The sequence below is a fragment of the Diadema antillarum genome, unplaced genomic scaffold (genome assembly GCF_040938485.1).
Source record: "Diadema antillarum isolate AM-2024a unplaced genomic scaffold, OU_Dant_1.0 seq00000152_RagTag, whole genome shotgun sequence".
In the NCBI taxonomy this organism is placed as follows: Eukaryota; Metazoa; Echinodermata; class Echinoidea; order Diadematoida; family Diadematidae; genus Diadema; species Diadema antillarum.
In genome coordinates, this window is record NW_027271225.1 from 636576 (window position 1) to 659354 (window position 22779).

The window sequence follows — 22779 nt, forward strand, 5'->3', positions numbered from 1 at the left end:
AACTATCCTTCTTCAAATCCAATCCCCAACCCACCAACCCCTGATTAAACAAAACCTAAATCATCCCACACCCACATTCACCAACCCAAATACATACATACATACACACACACACACTCACACACACACACACTCACACACACACACACTCACTCACACACACACACACACACACACACACAAGAAGGTTCGTTATTCCGAAGTTTCGTTTTTTCCGAGGCTTCATTTATCCGAAACACACAATTCCCTATACCTAGAGATTCATTGATCCAAAAATGAAATTCGGTTATTCCCTAATTCGCTACTCAAACGTGAATAAATTATTTTCAATCCCGCCTCCCTTCCCTAACGCATAACCTGCAAAAGAACATAATATATACATAATACCTGAATCCTAGGGGAGCACCAAGCTTCGACGGCAAGACAGAACGGACGGAGAGAACTGATGACGTACGCGCCTGGAAACCACCCTCACGAACTGCTTCTTGACATGCCGGAACCAATACCGCCTCCCGATGCTCTTATCCCGACAGCTGTTTCGTCCTGGTCATATGGTCCTCTATCTTGAGCTTGCAGGCCGTCCCGACAATACCAGTGATGGACGTCGCAATTCCGTCTCTGAATAAGACGTCCGTTCTGCTGCGTGTCGAACTAGGTCAGTGAGCTCCACAGCTCTCTCCGCCTGCGAAAGCTTCGAACCCGGCACCTGTCAACATTCTTATGCTAATAGGTTAGCTCAGCTAACAATTGAAAATATATTTATTCCCTAATTCGCTACTCAAACGTGAATAAATTATTTTCAATCCCGCCTCCCTTCCCTAACGCATAACCTGCAAAAGAACATAATATATACATAATACCTGAATCCTAGGGGAGCACCAAGCTTCGACGGCAAGACAGGGCTATTCCTATGCCCTCCCCTCTCAGTCAATTAAAGAACGGGTAACAAGGAAACAAAACGCATACAAATTCATTTAGGAGATTTTAATCCAAGTTTCATTCCATAAACAGTGTGTCAGTAATATCTCACATGCTTCATAATAGTACAGAATAAACAAGGCAGTTTATTTGCTTACTAACGTTGTCATATACAATCAACGTTATAACCATACGCAATGTTTTAGAGGCCCAAATTCAAAGATACCGAGAGACGATCATTCATACTATCCTTAATGTATCCATCCTTGGCAGTTTCTGAACGCCATCTACCATGCTTCTTAAACAGTCTATCTGGGACTCCAAATTTTGCGGCCGCTGTAGCACCGCCGCTTCGAAGGCTGTGCATGCCGAACTCTTTCGGTTCTAAACCCACTGCTGACAGGGCATCCCGTAACAGATCCAAACACCTAGTGTATGACAATTGTCCATCCCTTAATTTGTAGGATTCTTTGGACTTACAATAATTGACGGGTCTGAAAAGAAATTTCTCATCAGCTGGATCATCTAACTCCGCAGCCAACAAATACTTCCGCAAAGCCGAAACCGGACAGGTTGGTGTATTAGTAGCACCTATGAGGACCCATGCTCCTTGTCTATAAATATCAGTTTTACTTTTCATAATGAAAATGTTCACATGGGAAACATACATATCAAGATCGCACCTACGAATATTTATCAGTTCGTCATATCGTAGAAATCCAGCATATGCAATCAGTATCATGGCGCATAAACGAATATCCACTAAACTAGTGGAAGAACTATATTTCTCTACAACTGCCTTCAAAATTTCTGGTGTAATAGGTTCCTTTTTTACAATTGGTTTATACAGCAGCTTCTTCAATCCTTGAAGTACAATGTGTAGAAACTTCCGATCACACGGGTTGATGTGTACCTTGGGATTACAGTCATAATGCCATTTTATAGCGTAAAAGGCCGACTCCATCCTGGAGTAAGGAGCACCACTTTGGTATAAATGAATGAGGTATCGACTAATGTCTTCTGGTTCAGCCAGAGCTGAATTTACCTTAAATTGCGTACACCATTCTTCCCAGGCTAACCATTGCAAGCTCTCTTGTATTTATAAACCGTGTTATCAGCTCTTGAAGCTGCCAAAATCTTGGTCAATGTTTTACCATATTCGTCCTGTGGCGAAAATCTGGGAGGAATATAAAAAGAGGAATAGCACAACTTACACCTATCCTGTGTGGTCATTACAAGACATGCTATACATTCGACACCTAAACAACATGGTGTATAGACCCCAAAGGCTAAAATTTTAGATGAATTTCATTCGCCGCTGCCAAGCGCAGCATAAAAATTCATCAAACCGCGGAAAGAAAGCTACATAGCTTTCATTCAGCCCTGCGGCAGATTCCACAGCCATGCGGCTGATTCCACAGCCATGCGGCTGATTCCATAGCCATGCGGCTGATTCCATAGCCATGCGGCTGATTCCATAGCCAGGCGGGTGATGCCATAATATAGTCCTACGACTGATACGTTATGAAATTATGCAGAATTTTCATTTGCCGCTCGCCACCCCATTCAATCGTACACATAACACTGGACTTTGGAATTTCTTTGTCCCAAATATAGAATTCCTATTTCTGCCTTGAACGAAAACTCCTTCAGGATTATCAATCTTTACTACACGCGATATTAATAAACGAGATTCTCTATTCTCCGAAAACAAAAGGGGCCAAAATGGGGCAGAAGGCCAATATGGCACAACTAGAGTTCCCATAGCGGAACACACTCTAACGTGATTCAAAACTTGCCCAATACTATCGATAGGGGGCACCAGCCAATTATTCTCGCCCGCCCAATCGCACGAAAACGCGTCTACTGCATCCGTATTAGGACACCAGTATTTAGAATTAAACTTTGGTAATTTGAAATTAGAGTCATCTGCGAACCTGTCAACAGTATGGGGCCCCCACAACTCATCCAAAAATTTAAAGAATTCAACAGAAACTCCCCAGTCATCGAAATCAATAATCCGACTAAGTGCATCTGCACAACGGTTCTCCTCTCTGGGAACCCAGTGAACCTGTAAAGTGATCCTACTTTTTCTGCAAAAATTAAAAATGTCCAAGCTAAGCTCGTGCAATTCTGCAATCATGCTACCTTTCTCCACGATAGAGACTACACCTCTATTGTCTGTAATTATTTTCGCAACCTTACTTCGCAAGTAGTAGTAGAGGCTACTATGTAATCCCGTGAGATTTTCGTGCCAAAATTGATTTTTTTCGCTAACTTTGTCAATTTGGGGGTGCTGAATCCAAAAAACTTTGGTTCCATTTTTTCTGACCACGTCTTCAGCCGCCATTTTGAATTTCAAAATGGCCGCCCTTGCAGACTGTATTTTGACCCATATTTCATAGAGTGAGCATAGTAGAAGCTTAAAATTTGGTGCAAAATGCATGGGTGTGATGTCAGACACTCTGATAAATCTCTGTCTGATATTGTGGATTGTTTTGATACAATTTGTAGGCTGCCATTTTGAATTTCAAAATGGCTGCCATAGCAAGCTGTATTTTTACCCATATCTCATAAAGTGAGCATTGTAGAAACCTCAAACTTGGTGCAAAATGCATCGTTATAATGTCAAGCACTCTGATATATCATTTTCTGATATTGTGGATTGCTTCGTAGAGTTTGTTAGCCGCCATCTTGAAATTCAAAATGGCCGCCATAGCGTTTTTACCCATATCTGTTTGCAATTATTGTAGAAGCATCAAATTTTTAAGAATGCACATGCTTGTGGTGTTCAATGGTCCAGCACAGCTGTTTCCTAATTGTGGATCATTAGATAGACCACCATGTTGAAATTCAAAATGGCCGCCATAGAAAACATAATTATAATACTGTGGTAAGCGCCTTAGATGAATGTGCCAAAATTGTCCTAGTTAGACTGAATTTATTTCAAGTTCACGCAGAATGACAGCCATCTCTCTATTCAAAATGGCCGCCATAAATTCAAAATGTAAGGATGAGGTTCTAATTACGTCATCAAGAGATGCTGAGGGGCAAGAACTGCGTAAGGGGGGAGGGGGCATACCACTGTCCGATAGTGTGGGCAAGCGTGTAAGCGTTACATCCCATACAGCCAGGCGGGTATGCGGTTTGCAAACTGCGCGCTAAAACGGTTCGTTTTTGCCTCTCAGGCAACACGTTATTTTGCGTTGTGGAACCTCGTTAATGATTATATTTAATCCCAATCAATGAATATTTGTATAAAAGCAAGCATTGATGCAATTGAAGGTGATCTTAAAAAACTTGATGCTGCCTCAAGAGAATGAAGACAAACGAGGAAAAGTCTCGCAACGGCAAGAAATGCTATGGTCACCCTACCAGGTATCCCATTCACAAGCTTGTTTGTTGGCCATAAACTGAAACACTTAAGGTTTGATAGATATAATTATTTCTGGAATAACACAGAATGAAGAAGGAATAAGTAGGCTATTCCTGATTGCCCTTGAGTGGGTCATCTTCAATTATCAAGACTTCCAAGATGCTTATGGCTGTACAGCCAATTATTCTAAAACTACAAAGGAGTAATGATAGCTCAGTTCTGTGGCGCTTGCATCTATCAGAATTTCTCCACAACTTAGAAGATCATCACACGAGGGTAATGTAAGAAATTGACACTGCCTTGAAGCTGATAAATGTGGTGTTTGGCAGTCAGGTATCAGAAACATTCAAGGGAGATACTCTAGAAAGAGATGAAAAGGGCAGTTTTAATGTTTTGTACTAAGAATTTGTATCTGCGAGAATTAGAATATATTAATCTCTGGAATATTGTGAGAAAGGCCAGACATTGAACTCGTTCGAAAAAAAAAAATACACCACGTAAGACTGGATCCAAAGTCATTAAGCTTAAGGAATCGCAAATTCTTCATAACATTTCTACTGGTTCTACAGCCTGATACATGTAGACCTGTCATTATTCGGTCATTGCTGAACGATACAATTATTGAAAGGTATAAGTTCTAAGCAATTCCACAATCACTCTTCATCTCATTGTTTTATGGCCTTCTCCTCATTCTCCCTATTAAAGGTTCATTTTTCCTACCCATGAATGCCTTAGAAACTCACAAAACTGAGCCGAATAATGAGCCTGAAAGTTGAAATACTGAGCAGTCAATTCCATCTGACACAGAGACCATGGAAAGAAAAAAAAAAGAGTTCATCAAAGATGCCATGGGAGTTACTGTCACCCGTCACTCACAAGAGATAGCCTCATTCCATTGTATTAGAGCAACGAGAAAATCAGAGATATTGATGATTATTACGTAGACTCTAACATTTCAATTATCCTGATGGATCTTGTAGGTTTGCTTCACTTACTGCATTGCATGTTGTCTGCTCCATCACTGGAAAAGGAAATGATAAAGGTACAATTGACAATTTTGAGAGATTATGCTCTGCAGTTTGTTGCGAAAAAACAGGAACAGGTAAAGGTCTGCATTTTAATGCCTTTCATGGTGCTGGTTGAAGTTGAAAATTTGAGGATGTCTCCAAGAGCAGATGGACCAAGAAGTATCTAAACCTTGAATCATGCAGAATGTGCTATGACATAGTCCGTGCCTTCCAGATGTTTGGCGTGGATGACTTCAACCAGGACAATTTCCGGCTTTACCCTCGTAGAGACTTGACGATATAACCAGAGAACGAACCTCGTAAACTCTCACAACCTAATTTGTGCCTCTAATACATATGAATATGATATATTAGATTGTAGATATTTCGAAAGGGTATGCATAAACTGTTCAATTATTATAAAATGCTTCGAACTTCCTACATCAACGGTAGCCACAGAATTCATTATCATGCTCAAAAGCAAGAAATGCAAAAGTCATTATTTCTGGAAGAATTTAGAACTAATTCTCCCCTGTGTACAGCTTTAGAGTGCTGTTTTTAAACATATGTGCAGGGAATGAGCCTAGAAAACATTTAATTATCTAAGTGACTATCCCATGAATTGTTAGAGTATATAGGGCTAATATTGTAAGTTCTTACAACCAAATCGTCTAAATGGGGCATTATTTAGTCAGTCAGACACAGTTATAGAGAGTTTTGTTTTGAAAGTCATTTGTTTTTAATATCAAAATCACATGATTTCCCATTCACAAATTTTACCCAAATGCTATGCTTTTGAAGGAATGTTTCACATGGCAGCATTTTCGCATTTCAACACAACAGTATACCTACAGGACAGGAAACACTTGAAGTCATTGACTTATACATGAATGTTTCACCATGCTTGGGTTTGCAGTTTAAAGATCTTACAGCACCAAATATGGTCGAAATACATCTTGAATTTCAAGAGTGGCGACCAATACAAATAATCCATTGTTACAGAATGTATAGGCCCTATGTGTGTGTGTGTTTAAAGAATGTACACTGTAAGCCACTATAAACATTGATATGTCTAAAAGTTGCTTGTAACCAGAGATATTAGCTGAAAAGCAGCCAATTTGAATTCTAAGAAGGCAGCCTTGAAAGTTAGGCCTATCTGCAATTTTAGGGAGGGGAAAAGTGCATCTGAATGAAGCCCGGTTTATGCTCGAAATGTGAACTGTCTGTATTGCGTACAACATGAGATATGGGTCAAAATATACATTCTGGTATGGCGGCCATTTTGAATTTCAAGATGGCCACCTTTAATATCAAAATGAGCCATCGTTCACTCAGAAAAAGATGTTTCAGAATGTCTGACAACATACGCATGCTCTCTGCCCCAAATTAGAACCTTACACAATGCATACGATATGAGATACCGGTCCAATTACATGTGTTACGGTAGCCATTTTGAATTTCAAGATGGCCGCTAAGGAAAATGATCCATCATTACATAAATAAATGTACATATTAGCATGACTGACATCATAAGCATGCTTTTTGCCCCAAATTTATACTCTACATAGTGCTTACAACCTGAGATATGGGTAAAAATATGTTTAGCTATGGCGGCCATTTTGAATTTCAAGATGGCTGCCTAAAAAATGTATCAAAGCTATCTACAATATTAGAAAATGGTGTATCAGAATGTCTGACATCACAAACATGCTTTTTGCATCAAATCTGAACCTTCTATGATGCTCACATTATGCAAATTGGGTCAAAATACAGTTTGCTATGGCGGCCATTTTGAAATTCAAAATGGCGACTGAAGACGTGGTCGGAAAAAATGGAACCAAAGTTTTTTGGATTCAGCACCCCCAAATTGACCAAGTTAGCTAAAAAAAAATCAATTTTGGCACGAAAATCTCACGGGACCCAATATTTCGACATAGTAGACTGTACTATAGGGTGCAAATGATTTCAACGCCAAACTTAGCGCCATAAGTTCTCTCCAAGTGGAGCTTTTCGACATTTCTACTTTAGTCCAGTTTCTTGCCATTTTCATGCCAGCACACTCACCAATCCAGGCTCCACAGCCTGACTTACTGGCATCAGAGTATACAATGGTCTGTGGAATAGAATACTCAAACAACATGCGTTTATTAAGGATGACAAGATTTTCCTTCCAGAAAAATAACTCGGCAATCAAGTTATTGTCACTGTCTATATTGTACTCTTTATCCCAATGATCTCTGCGAATGATTTCATAATGCATAAATCTAGTTTTTAACTGAGTTAAAGCACCCACTACTGGGTAAAGAGAATTGATCTTTCCAGCGATAGCCGCTATTTTTCTTGCTGAAACATTTGGCAAACGTGTCTGAAAAGTGTCCAAACATGACTCCAGGTCCTTCATCCTCCTCTTGGTAATCTTTAGACAACCAATACTGCTATCCCATGTTAACCCAAGCCAATCCAAACATTGGACTGGGATCCACTGCGATTTCTCGACGTTAGGTACCAAACCTGCTTTTAATATGTCATCTTTCACTGCCTTGGCCACGGCTTCGCATGTATCAAACGAAGCAGCACGACCCCAACCATCATCTAAATACAAAACAATGAATATCCCTTTACTTCGCCAATGGTTCACAATCGGTTTGAGGCATTTTGTAAAGACGTACGGAGCTGTGGACAGGCCAAACGGCAATACTTGAAAAGTATAATATCTAGGACCATTACCAAAATCCCAACTAAATCCTAGAAAGCGAGTATGGTCCTGAAAAATATCAAAATGATGATAACCTGACTTAAGGTCAAATGAAAACATAAAATCTCCCTTTTTAAAATAAGTAAGTGCTATATTCCAATCCTCAAATTTAACTTTGTCCTTCCACAAATATTTATTAACTAAACGTAAATCAAGAATCAGTCTCTTTTTACCAGAGCTTTGAATTGACACTGAAAGGGGGTTAACAACATGAGGTGCAACAAAAGACTCAACAATTAGTTTTTTCTTTAATAGATCAAGAACAGCTTCATTGACAAATTCAGGGTAAGACAAGGCAGATTTATTGTTTCTTGATTCTAGTCGGGGAGGAGTCTGCAATAACGGTAACATATAACCGTGTTCAATGGTATCTAACACAATTTGAGATGCACCAATGTCTTTCCAAAATTGTATTGACGCCTTTAGTCTTCCTTTGACTATCGGTTCTGAGCTACCTTGCTCATATTCAAAGTAATTGTTTAAGTAAAATTCTTCTTCGTACCGTTCACTTTCAGCAAAAGCGATACTGCTAGCTCCGCTAGGGCAGTTAAAGTCTGTCTCCGAAATATCTCGAGAAGTACCGGAAGCTGTTTCCAACTCATCTTCCCGGGAAGACTGGATTAACTTGGCGCCATCGCCATGCAGCGTGTCATACCGAACGCCTGTACGTGGTAAAATCACAAGAGAACTCAGATCAGAAGTACTAGCTCACGAATTGGTTATGCCCGCTTCCAACAAGAAGTAGACTACATTATCCATTCATCATTGATGACAACATTCTTCATTATTCCTCTGACCTCTCTCATACACTATCATCTCATTGTTCTTCATCGCAATCATGTTAAGAACACAGTTATCCCGTTGCTTACGGTCTAGTTGAATACGCGAGTCTCGCTCGATACAGCCGCATTAACAGGGCGGACTTGGCTGTTTGATTTTCCACCCCATTTTCACTTCTAATATCTAAGGTGTTACCCCAAGGAAGTCTATGTCAGTTCCCTTGATTCATTAAGTATTGAATGTTATTTTCAGTCAGATTAACATTCCACTATATGTGAATTTCTAGGTTTTAAAGTGTGCATTCGAGGGCTCCTTTTTCCCCGAGATAACTCATGCTTAGTATCTGAGTGGAGAACGGCTATCACGAGATAACTCGTGCATCGTAGTCAACGGATTAAACGATCAAACTAATTTACCTTGCTCATTTTGTTCCATAGAAGCAGGACCATTAGCGTTGCTGCGCGATGTTATCCCTGATCGGGGGACCTTGGTTACCGGCCCCTGGACACCCCCTTCTCCAGTGCCCTTGCTTTCCGCACGCGAAGCAGAAATCTGTCGACTTTGGCCCACTGCTGGCCCCTCGCCAACCAAGTGTGGGGGAGTTACCGGTACCCCCATAAGCGTATCTACTTTTTCCGCTAAAGCCGCGAAAAAAAGTGACCAGAAGAAGGGCTTGCAGTCCTATATCCATCACTCTTCGGAGGTTTGCCCTTGGCGGCTGGGATGTTCCGAGACGATTTGCGTTTTCTCGCCGCCCTTGCCTGTGCCTGCCTGATACGTTTTTCATCCTCGGAATCGCTTGCAAGGTCATCGCTCAGATATTCGTCAACTGCTGACCACCCTATAAAATGAGATAGTGCTGCTTGCATAACAATTAAATAATTTGTAGAGAATCACATATTGAAGAATTCACCGAAGCTGACAGACTGAAACTTATTTACATAATAGCAGCAGCCTGCTCAATGTAATGCATATTTCTGTCACGATACAAATTGCAGGTTGTATATATATCATGGAATTTCCATAACGAGTGTTCAGCCCTTATCGCCATGGCCTTACGGCGTACCCAGCAGGGGGGGGGGGGCATTTGCCCCCCCCCCCCACAATTTTTTCCATACTGTATTTCCATACATAATCATACAATTTTTCATTTTTTCACAGTGTGCAACAATCACTCAATTTCACTTCTAAAAATACATACATTCTAGCCCAGGCGCTTCACGCCCTCGCTTTCCTCATTATCACACCAACGATTAGAACCTCTCACAAGAATGTTTATAATTCTTTTAAAACACTAACCTGCATCAGATTTGTCGGCAAGCCTGATTAACTTCTTTCTTTTCCTGATGTCGGCTATGCCCTCTTTCAACTTGGAAAGGGCAGCAACGTGCTTGCCTTCCTCCAGTAAGGCCACGCCCTTCTCTAGCTTTTCCTGCAAGCTAGAGTTGAATTCGAATTGAACTCTGTTGCCCTTGAAACGAAATGACAATTCCGACGCCCTTTTTAGTTGTTGAAGTTCCGTGGAAGCGGCAGAGAGCTTTTTCTCGCTTTCCTCTTTCACTTGGGCGATAGAAGAGTCAAAATACTCCTTGAAGGAACCGAAGGCCTCTTTAATGGCGTTGCTCACAAATGACGGGGTCAGTGTTGCGGGTTGAGAAACTGTGGGGACTTCAGAACCCAGAGTGTGGTCTTGCTCTCTGCTGAATTCCTGATCCGACATTTTGATTTCGGAGAGCAGAGTCACATTGCCGCTAGTGCACGATAAGTGTAGAAGCGAGAAGGAATAAGACGTCCGTTCTGATGCGTGTCGAACTAGGTCAGTGAGCTCCACAGCTCTCTCCGCCTGCGAAAGCTTCGAACCCGGCACCTGTCAACATTCTTATGCTAATAGGTTAGCTCAGCTAACAATTGAAAATATATAATAACGAACCTTCGAAATAATGAGCCTTCGGACGAATGAGCCTTCGGACGAATGAGCCTTCAGAATAACGAACTTTTGCAATAACGAAATGTAACCCCCTTCCCACATACCGACGCACACCCGAACCGATACCACATTCCTTCCTGATAAAACTTTATTTCCCAATGTTGATAAATAAGACATAATGGACCGTATGCAGAAAAGCAGCATCCGCCCGCACGCAAGCTCCACTCCGAATTCATAATTATACAAATCTGCCAAACAAACTCATCAAATTCAAAGCTGCTGATAAAATCAATATCAACGTTTATGCCAGCAACAGCTTACTAGGTATCCCTCCCCACGCGCAGCTAAAAAAACACATACGCAAAAAACTGACATAATAAACACATTCTTCCATCACACATACACACACACACACAAACACACACACACACACACATGCACAAACGGACACTAAATTATCATGTGCACACATACACACTTCCTTGAAACCTCACCATGACTTTTTACATGGCATGTTTGCGTGGATGTAGCCATGTAAGTTATGTGTTAGTATTTCAATGATTATGTCCAGAACGATATTACCCAGCAAAATGTGCTTCGAGGGCGGGCGACAATCCGTGCCGCCAGCCCTCGTCACGGATTGTCGCCAGGCGACAATCCGTGACGGGGGCGACAATCCGTGCCGCCAACGCCCGTCACGGATTGTCGCCCCAAGCAGGAGGCGACAATCCGTGTAGGGGCGACAATCCGTGTCGCAACAAGGGGGATGATGTAAAACACAGATGAAAACACCCATCACTTCAATAAGTAGATCCGATGACATTGCCTCATTAAAGTTTTCCATTTAATTTTACACATAAAATCTTCACTATTTTTTTCTATCCTATTAAAGAAACCACTATTATCCACATTTGTAATATTAGTACATGTATCTTCTAAGGAGTGACACCTAAAGGTATATAGGATTATGGGTTATGTCAGCATCTCCTTTTCAATTTTCAGTAGATATTAACATTGGAATCATTGTTGTGTGTACTTGGGAAACCCCACCCATTTATTCCTTCAAAAAAAAATGGTTTCTGATCGAATGATTACAATCCTTCTCTATTAAAGAAAACTTTGTAACTCCATTCATTTTCGATTCTAATCAAAACGGTCAACATGAATCTCTCCTCTATGGCCTACTATACGATATTACACTGGAATATAACAAATGCAAATTAAGATACCCTTGCTTCTGATGCTGATGTCTTGAGGGCAAGAAAGAAACCGTCGGCTATGTTGACTTCCTCTAGCTCCAGAGTCTTAAGGTTTGGCATGGTGCAAATACTCTTGGCATATGCCTCTGATGCAGCAGCAGAAATGTCAAATCCTCCAGAGTGTTTGATTGATTCCAGCTGTGCAGTACAGAAAGAGGGTGAGAAATAAAATAAAATACTAAGGGAAGACTATCCTATCAGTGTGAATATAATACCTCCATGTTTTCATCCCTTTTCCTCCCTCCGACACAAACAAATGAACAACACATAAACAAAGAGTACATATTATCGAATAAGGATCCCGACCGATTGGCATGGAGGCTTGTAAAAATTTTCATTCTGAAGACATAATGTAACATTGTGGTCACATAACTGTAAGTTTGAACAAAGCAACAATCTACACCAAAAGTAAAAAATCCATGAATTCAGATTCTTAATGTTTGGTCGGTAACAGGTGCTCTTTTTTTTTTACACAAACCTTGGCGGCAGCAAGAGGTAGATCATGAAATGTGGACTTATGGATTTGAGCTGTGGAGCGAAAGAGGGGGGGGGGGTGATTTGAAACACAGATGAAAAAGAAAACCCATCTCTTCAGGCAGAAAATAAAATGGCATCACCTCAATAAAGGTCCTTCAACGTGTCAGATTGATTCGAGCTATTGTAGAAATGAAGGTAATATCATACAGGTATTGATGATGATTACGATTTCATATGCTCATAGAAGCTGAGATAGCCCTATTATATTTATATACATATACATATCAAGTATAGATATGTTTATATACATTTTTTTTTTCTCTTAACACAACCCTTGCCTGCACCGAGTGGTAGATCATTAAATGAAGACTTATAGATTTCAGCTGTGGAGTGAAGAGGAGGGGGATGATGTAAAACACAGATTAAAACACGCATCACTTCAGTAAGTAGATACGATGACATTGCCTCAATAAAGTTTTCCATTTAATTTTACACATAAAATCTTCACTATTTTTTCTATCCTACTAAAGAAACCACTACCATCCACATTTGTAATATTAGTAAAGGCATCTTCTAAGGAGTGACACCTAAAGTTATATAGGATTATGGGGTTATGCCAGCATCTCCTTTTCAATTTTCAGTAGACCTCAATATTTCAATCATTGTTTTGTGTACTTGGGAAACCCAACCCAATTATTCCTTCATTTTATTAAAAAAAAAAATCGGTTTCTGATCGAATGATTACAATCCTTCCGTATTAAAGAAAACTTTGTAATTCCATTCATTTTCTATTCTACTCAAAACGGTCAACATGAATCTCTCCTCTATGGCCCACTATACGATATTACACTGGAATATAACAAATGCCAATTAAAATACCCTTGCTTCTGATGCTGATGTCTTGAGGGCAAGAAAGAAGCCGTCGGCTATGTCGACTTCCCTCAGCTTCAGAGTCTTAAAGGTAGGGAATCCCATTTGCACGCCTTAAATGAAGAGTTGTATAAATACAGTGGTATGTTGAAGAGAATATCATTTTAGAAACTCCCATAAAGTATTGAAAGTGGAAGGTAACATTTAGTACATTTTTTTGACGGTTAGATTTTGAATTGAATTGTTTTCGGGGCTCACCGTAAATTCCAGTACATTACTAGGCTACCTTTGCAGACCCATGTACTGCATGTGTGTCCATTATGTATATTTTGTGAAGAAAGTTCATCAACACTTACAAACATTTCTATATATACATTCTTACCACACACTCTATATGTTATTACATCAGCTCTTGTACTTTTAGATTTGTGTTTATAGATCACAAATACAGAAGAATGCAACAAAAAGGCTTAAGTGTGGCTGACACACAGAACTACTGAGTAGTTGAGTTTTGTGCATTATTCAAATTTTAGATAACTGTTGACTTCCAAATTTCTAAGCAGTGTCCTAAGCAAGTCCCCTGAGGTTCATATTTAATGTTTTGCTGCATTTTGGGAGGTCTGCAAAAGGTATCCCCTACCTTTAAGGTTTGGCATGGTGCAAATACTCTTGGCATATGCTTCTGATGCAGCAGCAGAAATGTCAAGTTCTCCAGAGTGTTTGATTAATTCCAGCTGTGCAGTACAGAAAGAGGGTGAGAAATAACATAAAATACTAAGGGAAGACTATCCTGTCAGTGTGAATATAATACCTCTATGTTTTCATCCGTTTTCCTCCCTCCGACACAAACAAATACGAACAACACATAAACAAAGAGTACATATTATCGAATAAGGAGCCCGACCGATTGACATGGAGGCTTGTAACAATTTTCATTCTGAAGACATAATGTAACATTGTGGTCACATAACTGTAAGTTGGAACAAAGCAACAATCTACACCACAAGTAAAAATCCATGAATTCAGATTCTTAATGTTTGATGGGTAACAGGTGCTCTTTTTTTACATAAACCTTGGCAGCACCAAGAGGTAGATCATGAAATGTGGACTTATGGATTTGAGCTGTGGAGCGAAAGGGGGGGGGGGGTGATTTGAAATACAGATGAAAAAGAAACCCATTTCTTCCGGCAGAAAATGAAATGGCATCGCCTCAATAAAGGTCCTTCAACGTGTCAGATTGATTCCAGCTGTTGTAGAATTGAAGGTAATATCATACAGGTATTGATGATGATTACGATTTCATATGCTCATAGAAGCTGAGATACCCCTATTATATTTATATACATATACATATCACGTTTATATATATATATATATATATATATATATATATATATATATATATATATATATATATATATATATATATTTCTCTTAACACAACCCTTGCCCAGGCGCGTAGCCAGGATTTTTCAAGGGGGGGGGGGGTGCGGTCACTAAAAAAACGGACCTTCGGTACCAATACCAATGATCACACACACACACACACACACACACACACACACACACAATTATATATATATATATATATATATATATATATATATTCTTTGGATGACCGAACTACAAAAGTTGTATAAAAATTTGCGCACGAAGCGCGCCGCAAATTGTGAATTTTGACTGTTTTAATGACGTTTTAAAGTCTCGAGGAAATTTGTGTTTTTGTCTGATGCATGCAATCGCGTTACGGTATTTCATCTAGGAAATAGTAAAAACTCATTTTGCCAGGAAGTTGCAAAGTTTAATTGTGTTCGAGACTCTGCGCGCGTAGCGCGCCGCAAAATTGAGAATAGTGATTTTCCTGGTGTTGTTTTAACTTTTATTTTTTCTATTGTATACCCGCGTTAGCAGGCCTGAAGCCAGGATTTTTAAAGGAAGGGGGGATTGCGTTAATTAACAAAACGGTCCTTTGATACTGTCCCGGGAGGGGTAGCGACAATTAAAAGGTGGACACCATGCTCATACATGGACTTTCAAAATGGCCCCTAAACGAGTAATGATCATATGATTTTTTCGGGCCTTAAAAACAAGTATTCCTTAAATGTTTCCTGCACCCTAAAGAAGTACTTCATCATGATTGAACAATATACCATTTTCCCAAATTTCGGCCTTTTTGATACCCTTTGATTATATACGCTCGTACATCACACTTTCCATCTAATCCGTGAGAAAAAACGACCCCTATTACGCGTTTTCTTTAGCGAGTATGATCACGGTGTCCACCTTTCGGTTGGAGTTTTCCATCCCATTGGATGCTGTTTGGAAGATGAAACATTCACTTTACTATACAGTATATCAGCCGTTGGTATGCGAGTTTGTCAAAAACGAAAATAAATAAGCAAATTTTTAAAACAAAATGAATTGTAAATGTGAACCATTTATATTTTGCCTCCTTGTGGTAGGATATTTCCAGCATTTCCGAACTTTCAAATAATCATTTTAGATTTAATAATATTAAAGGTAGTAGATCCGATTCGCAAACATCTCCAATGTCAAATGTCATATTAACCATCATGCTAAGAGGGTTTTCTTTGTGAAATTTGGAGGTCAGTGAAATTCAAAAATTAAACATCCGTTAGCCATTGGAAGAAGTTGAGTGCAAATTCAGACCTCAGGCTTAGTGCTCAGATGTTTTCCTATTTGAGTTGATCTGTCCTACTGTGCACACTAAGATACATACTGGAATGGTTATTTCTTATGTATTAAATTATAGTAGCATATTTGGTTACTAGCTGTCTCTAGGCATTTTCGAATTTGGGCTGCAAAGAGATCCACTACCTTTAAGTTAGAAGAGAGATAAGTAAATAATGATAAAATAAACAAACAAAAAAGAATGAGTTTCTTTTGTAATACTATCTGACAAACTTTTTACTTTACTATTTTACTTCATAGCTCAGCACTTTCCATTCTCTCTCATACCCTCTTACCCATTACATTTAAATGAAATACAACTAAAATGAGTTTGCGTGCCTGCATAATACTCTTTGGAAATTATAAGTGAAAATGTTCTTAGGTTTTGGCTCACTTTAAAATGAGAACCAATAGAACTGTCACAACATGAGAAAATGTATAAGTAATAATCAACACTACATTTCCGAATTTGGCCTGCAAAGAAATCCGCTACCTGTAAGTTAGAAAAGAGATTAGTAAATAATGATAAAATAAACAACAAAAAAGAATGAGTTTCTACCGAAGTACATATTGATACATAACATTTGTGTTTGTGTGCATGGGGACGATCCGATGGTTCATACAACAAAAGGGTTTCGTACAATTATTTTTAACATTGTTAAACGTACTCTCCAACATTTACGTAGCATATAATGTGTCTTTATATTTATTTGGATTGTTATCTTGAGAATTGCTAAAAACCGTTATTATGAAAAAGTGGACCTTTCAGAATTTGGGAGGGTGCGTACGCACCCGACGCACCCCACCCCCCCCCCTTCCCTGGCTACGGGCCTGCTTGCCTGCACCGAGAGGTAGATTATGAAATGAAGACGTATAGATTGTAGCTGTGAAGTGAAGAGGAGGGGGATGATGTAAAACACAGATTAAAACACGCATCACTTCAGTAAGTACATACGATGACATTGCCTCAATAAAGTTTTCCATTTAATTTTACACATAAAATCTTCACTATTTTTTCTGTCCTATTAAAGAAACCACTACCATCCACATTTGTAATATTAGTACATGTATCTTCTAAGGAGTGACACCTAAAGTTATATAGGATTATGGGGTTATGACAGCATCTCCTTTTCAATTTTCAGTAGACCTTAATATTGGAATCATTGTTTTGTGTACTTGGGAAACGCCACCCATTTATTCCTTCATTTTATCAAAAAAAAAAAAAACAAACAATAAATTGATTTCCGATCGAATGATTACAATCCTTCTGTATTAAAGAAAACTTTGTAATTCCATTCATTTTCGATTCTAATCAAAACGGTCAACATGAATCTCTCCTCTATGGCCCACTATACGATATTACACTGGAATATAACAAATGCAAATAAAGATACCCTTGCTTCTGATGCTGATGTCTTGAGGGCAAGAAAGAAACCGTCGGCTATGTTGACTTCCCTTAGCTCCAGAGTCTTAAGGTTTGGCATGGTGCAAATACTCTTGGCATATGCTTCTGATGCAGCAGCAGAAATGTCAAGTCCTCCAGAGTGTTTGATTAATTCCAGCTGTGCAGTACAGAAAGAGGGTGAGAAATTACATAAAATACTAAGGGAAGACTATCCTGTCAGTGTGAATATAATACCTCCATGTTTTCATCCGTTTTCCTCCCTCCGACACAAACAAATACGAACAACACATAAACAAAAAGTACATATTATCGAATAAGGATCCCGACCGATTGGCATGGAGGCTTGTAACAATTTTCATTCTGAAGACATAATGTAACTTTGTGGTCACATAACTGTAAGTTGGAACAAAGCAACAATCTACACCACAAGTAAAAATCCATGAATTCAGATTCTTAATGTTTGATGGGTAACAGGTGCTCTTTTTTTACATAAACCTTGGCAGCACCAAGAGGTAGATCATGAAATGTGGACTTATGGATTTGAGCTGTGGAGCGAAAGGGGGGGGGGGTGATTTGAAATACAGATGAAAAAGAAACCCATTTCTTCAGGCAGAAAATGAAATGGCATCGCCTCAATAAAGGTCCTTCAACGTGTCAGATTGATTCCAGCTATTGTAGAATTGAAGGTAATATCATACAGGTATTGATGATGATTACGATTTCATATGCTCATAGAAGCTGAGATAGCCCTATTATATTTATATACATATACATATCAAGTATAGATATGTTTATATACATTTTTTTTTTCTCTTAACACAACCCTTGCCTGCACCGAGTGGTAGATCATTAAATGAAGACTTATAGATTTCAGCTGTGGAGTGAAGAGGAGGGGGATGATGTAAAACACAGATTAAAACACGCATCACTTCAGTAAGTAGATACGATGACATTGCCTCAATAAAGTTTTCCATTTAATTTTACACATAAAATCTTCACTATTTTTTCTATCCTACTAAAGAAACCACTACCATCCACATTTGTAATATTAGTAAAGGCATCTTCTAAGGAGTGACACCTAAAGTTATATAGGATTATGGGGTTATGCCAGCATCTCCTTTTCAATTTTCAGTAGACCTCAATATTTCAATCATTGTTTTGTGTACTTGGGAAACCCAACCCAATTATTCCTTCATTTTATTAAAAAAAAAAATCGGTTTCTGATCGAATGATTACAATCCTTCCGTATTAAAGAAAACTTTGTAATTCCATTCATTTTCTATTCTACTCAAAACGGTCAACATGAATCTCTCCTCTATGGCCTATGTCCTATTAAAGAAACCACTACCATCCACATTTGTAATATTAGTACATGTATCTTCTAAGGAGTGACACCTAAAGTTATATAGGATTATGGGGTTATGACAGCATTAGACCGGGGGCCCAGAGCATTTATTCAGCTGAAAAGGGTCACACTTTTTGATGGTCTCATCATATAAGGATGTGGCCAAGGGTCAATAAAATTAATTGCTGGCAAGTCACATCCTGTACCGTAAGCCTAGGGGCGACAAAAAGCGACCCCGAAAAATGGATTTATTCAGCCGAAGGGGGTCACGGGCAAAAGTTGGTGGATATTTTTCCTTTGGGTGTACTTATCATGAAAACAGCAATGTCAGCTATTTTATCCTGTACGGGGCCCCAGACAGTAGCCCAAAAGGGCCCCACAAATATGGTGTTATTCAGCTGAAAAGGGTCACGGCTAATTTCTTTTGCAATGGAAGCAGTTCCCATCAGAGATATCCAAAACACCAATGCCAGCTATTTTATCCTGTACGGGGCCCCAGACAGTTACTGTAGCCCCAAAGGGCCCCACTCCCCATAGGCCCTACGTACAAACACACACAAACATTGATTTTATTCAGTTGAAAAGAGTCATGGCTAATTTCTTTTGCAATGGAAGGAGCACCAATCAGAGATATACAAAACATCAAAGCCAGCTATTTTATCCTGTACGGGGCCCCAGACAGTAGCCCAAAAGGGCCCCACAAATATGGTGTCATTCAGCTGAAAAGGGTCACGGCTAATTTCTTTTGCAATGGAAGTAGTACCCATCAGATAAATCCAAAATACCAAAGCCAGTTATTTTATCCTGCACGGGGCCCCAAGACAGTAGCCCCAAATTGCCCCCTTACCCCCTCCCCCCCCCCCCCACACACACATTGATTTTATTCAGCTGAAAAGGGTCGCGGCTAATTTCTTTTGCAATCGGAAGTATACTCATCAGAGATATCCAAAGCACTAAAGCCAGTTATTTTATCCTGTACTGGGCCCCAGACAGTAGCCCCAAATTGCCCCCTACACACACACACACACACACACACACACACACACACATATTGGTTTCATTCAGCCGAAAAGGGTCACGGCTAATTTCTTTTGCAATGGAAGTAGTACCCATCGGATATCCAAAATACCAAAGTCAGATTTTATCCTGCACGGGGCCCCAGACAGTAGCTCCAATGTGTTTTGCTTTATTCTCTTTATTGTTTACATCTCTTCTTCTTCTTAAATATGCGCTCCTTCGTCTTCGCGACAACGACAACGTCCTCCTCCTCATCATCAGTTTTGCTGTTCTGGCAAACATTTTCCAGCGTATTCGATTTTAGAGCGGCGAGAGCGGAAGACATGCGTAATTGAGTCTGGGAAAGCGTAGGAACAGCGTTGCTAAAGCGGCCAACAGCGTTATCGAAGCAGGAATGAAGCGTCGTAGGAACAGGCCTTGATTTTAAACGAGAGTAGTGAACTTAGTGAGAGCGTCGTTAATGCGGGAAGGTTGTGCTTTGATCAAGAAAGCGGCGCAGCAGCGGGACCATGTCGTCGGTGTCTAGTTTAGACTACTTCCCGTTCTTGTGCCACTGTTACTACGGTCAGAAAAACCTAGAATAGTTATGCTCATCCCGCGGTATTTACACTGTCACTGCTCTCTCCCCGTTTGAGCTACGATTCAAAATAGGTCAATCTTGATGGGGAGATGGGGAAGAAATTTTGAACCAGTTCAAAATTTCTTCCCGATCTGTAAAATTGCCAGATCCAACCCCATCACCCAAACGCTGCTGCTACGATGCTCCCGGTCCCCGTACACTTTTGCCGCTCTCTCCCGATCTGACAGATTGAATAGATCGGGATGCAGATCTTGATAGTGGAATTACATGTGGGGACACTTTAGGAACACTCCATGGGGACCCATACAGCTATATAACTGGTTTCGGTGTTTTTGATACCTCGCTGAGTACTACTTCCATTGCAAAATAAATTATAGCAGTGATTCTTTTCACTTAGAATAACAGCTACTGGCTGGGGGCCCCTTAACTGGATGGGTTTGTGTTTTACGTATCTCAGCTGTTAATTCCACTGCCAAGGAAAATAGGCATACATGACTCTTTTCACCTAAAAACACTTAATTCATATGGGGTGGGAATACCTTGGGGCTATACCTGTCAAAGGCCCTGCATCCGGGCCAATTTCGCACCTCTTTTAATCGAATTCTTTAATGTTGAATTAAATTTAGCAAAAATGTCGCCTAGATGACATGGTAGTTCAATGTCATAATCTCTTCATTCAAATTCATTTTGAAACATTCACATTACCTCTAACCTTATTCTAAATAACACTTTTTTCAACTGAAATCCATATATAAGACAAGCACCATTCCACTATCCGTTCATTCATAAATTCATAATGATATAGTCACGTGATCACATGCTGCACTCGTTCATTCAAATTGATTTCTGGCCATCTAATAACATGGCTGCAGTCCAGATATGTTCATGCTTGACCTCTTTCCTTATTTTTTTTTCATCGTAGTTATTGTTTTGTAAGCATCATAGCTTTTCATGTTTTCGTATTCGTTTAAGAGACTTTGACACCATTTTTTTTTTTTTTTACGTGCTTTTTGAATCCGAAGAAGTAAGAAGCCACAAATTATCTTGCCGTTACGAGCGCCTTATTACGGCGCTCGGCCAGTTCCAGAAAGTCAAGGTTATGATCCTCAATTTTTTTTAAATAATTATTTCTATGTCTTCTAGAGATATACGTCTGTATCTATTGTGCTGTCATGACTATAAAAAAAAAAAAGTTAATCTGCATTACTGGTACACGCATAGGCCTATAATGACATGTATATGAAAGAGAAGGAGCGTTACCAGTCTGGTTACAGAACAACCAAATCCAGTTACACTAGATTAGAAATATGATACTTTTACTGCTTTACAACAGTAATTTATAGATGAAACGAAAACACACATAGAAAGACACGTTAAAATGATCTGAAACAAAGAAATAGCATGATTTGAATTTGAATCAACACGTTTGGAATTTGACTGTCTTTCGCGAAATTTAATGACTGAAATAACCTTTTCGGCAAGTCAAGGCGAATTTGAATGAACGTAGGGTACCAGTCAATTTGAATACCCATTGTACGAATTCGAACCTTCTATCAAATGAACCGACAAAAGTGCGAAATGGGCTGGGAAAACCTAACTGGCTTTGATGTTTTGGGTATCTGGGCTACGGTCACAACTCAGAGCGGCGACCGACCGATTTGTAGCCTGCTCGGTCGCCGCTGAGATTTTGGCACTGCCAATCAGTTTTTGGAGCTGATGAGCAGGCTGACAGCCCCAGCGAAAATCGAGCAGTGCCCGAGCGATGATCTGTCGATGTCCTGTCGGTGACTCGTCAGTTGCCGGCCGATTTTAGGTCAAACCTGGCGAAATGCGAGGATCCTCTCAGCGCAGAGTCCGATCAGTCACCGAGCGATGACCCGTCGGCAACTGAGCGGTCTCCCACCGGCCACCGGTCGATTTTTAAAAAATCGACCAGCGGCCGACCGATGATCGGCAGGGCATCAGAGGTTTCCTGTCGGCGTACGGGCGGTGGCCCGTCGTTCCCTGCCAGGATGTTCTCACGAGCAATATTTGGGGCTGTATGTCCATTTTGTATAAACAATAACGCTCTTTCTCTGCATCAGAGAGGTCAACGAGGTCTAAGATGTCGTTGATTCCACCTCAACTACTTCGACAACGAGATCCACAAGTCCAGCAGTTTGTGACAATCGGTCTCATTAGGGATTTAGCATGCTCCCCCAACAGAAGTCCTCTCTTGGCCTTATTTTTGTAATTATTGTTCCCCATGTTATAGAACAATGTGTGCTCCTCAAAAAAACTAGAAATGTCGCTACAGCGACTGGTTATACCCCCGCCAAACAACATTTCATAAGCTTTGGTCAAAAAACTGAGGAAGTATAGTTAAATCCGCA

At 39.9% G+C, this 22779-nt stretch overlaps 1 protein-coding gene and 1 pseudogene across 1 annotated transcript in view; both read right to left on the reverse strand.

Annotated features, from left to right (window-relative positions):
* The window catches only part of LOC139727801 (uncharacterized), a 79393-nt gene that overhangs the window by 31714 nt on the left and 24900 nt on the right, over nt 1–22779 (reverse strand). Inside the window, exons 4-5 of the mRNA XM_071638772.1 lie at nt 17455–17622; nt 11993–12160 (exon numbers count right to left, since the gene is read on the reverse strand). Coding sequence (XP_071494873.1) covers nt 11993–12160; nt 17455–17622 — 336 coding nt within the window. The remainder of the gene's footprint in view (nt 1–11992; nt 12161–17454; nt 17623–22779) is intronic.
* Nucleotides 1121–9454, reverse strand: LOC139727809 (uncharacterized; annotated as a pseudogene).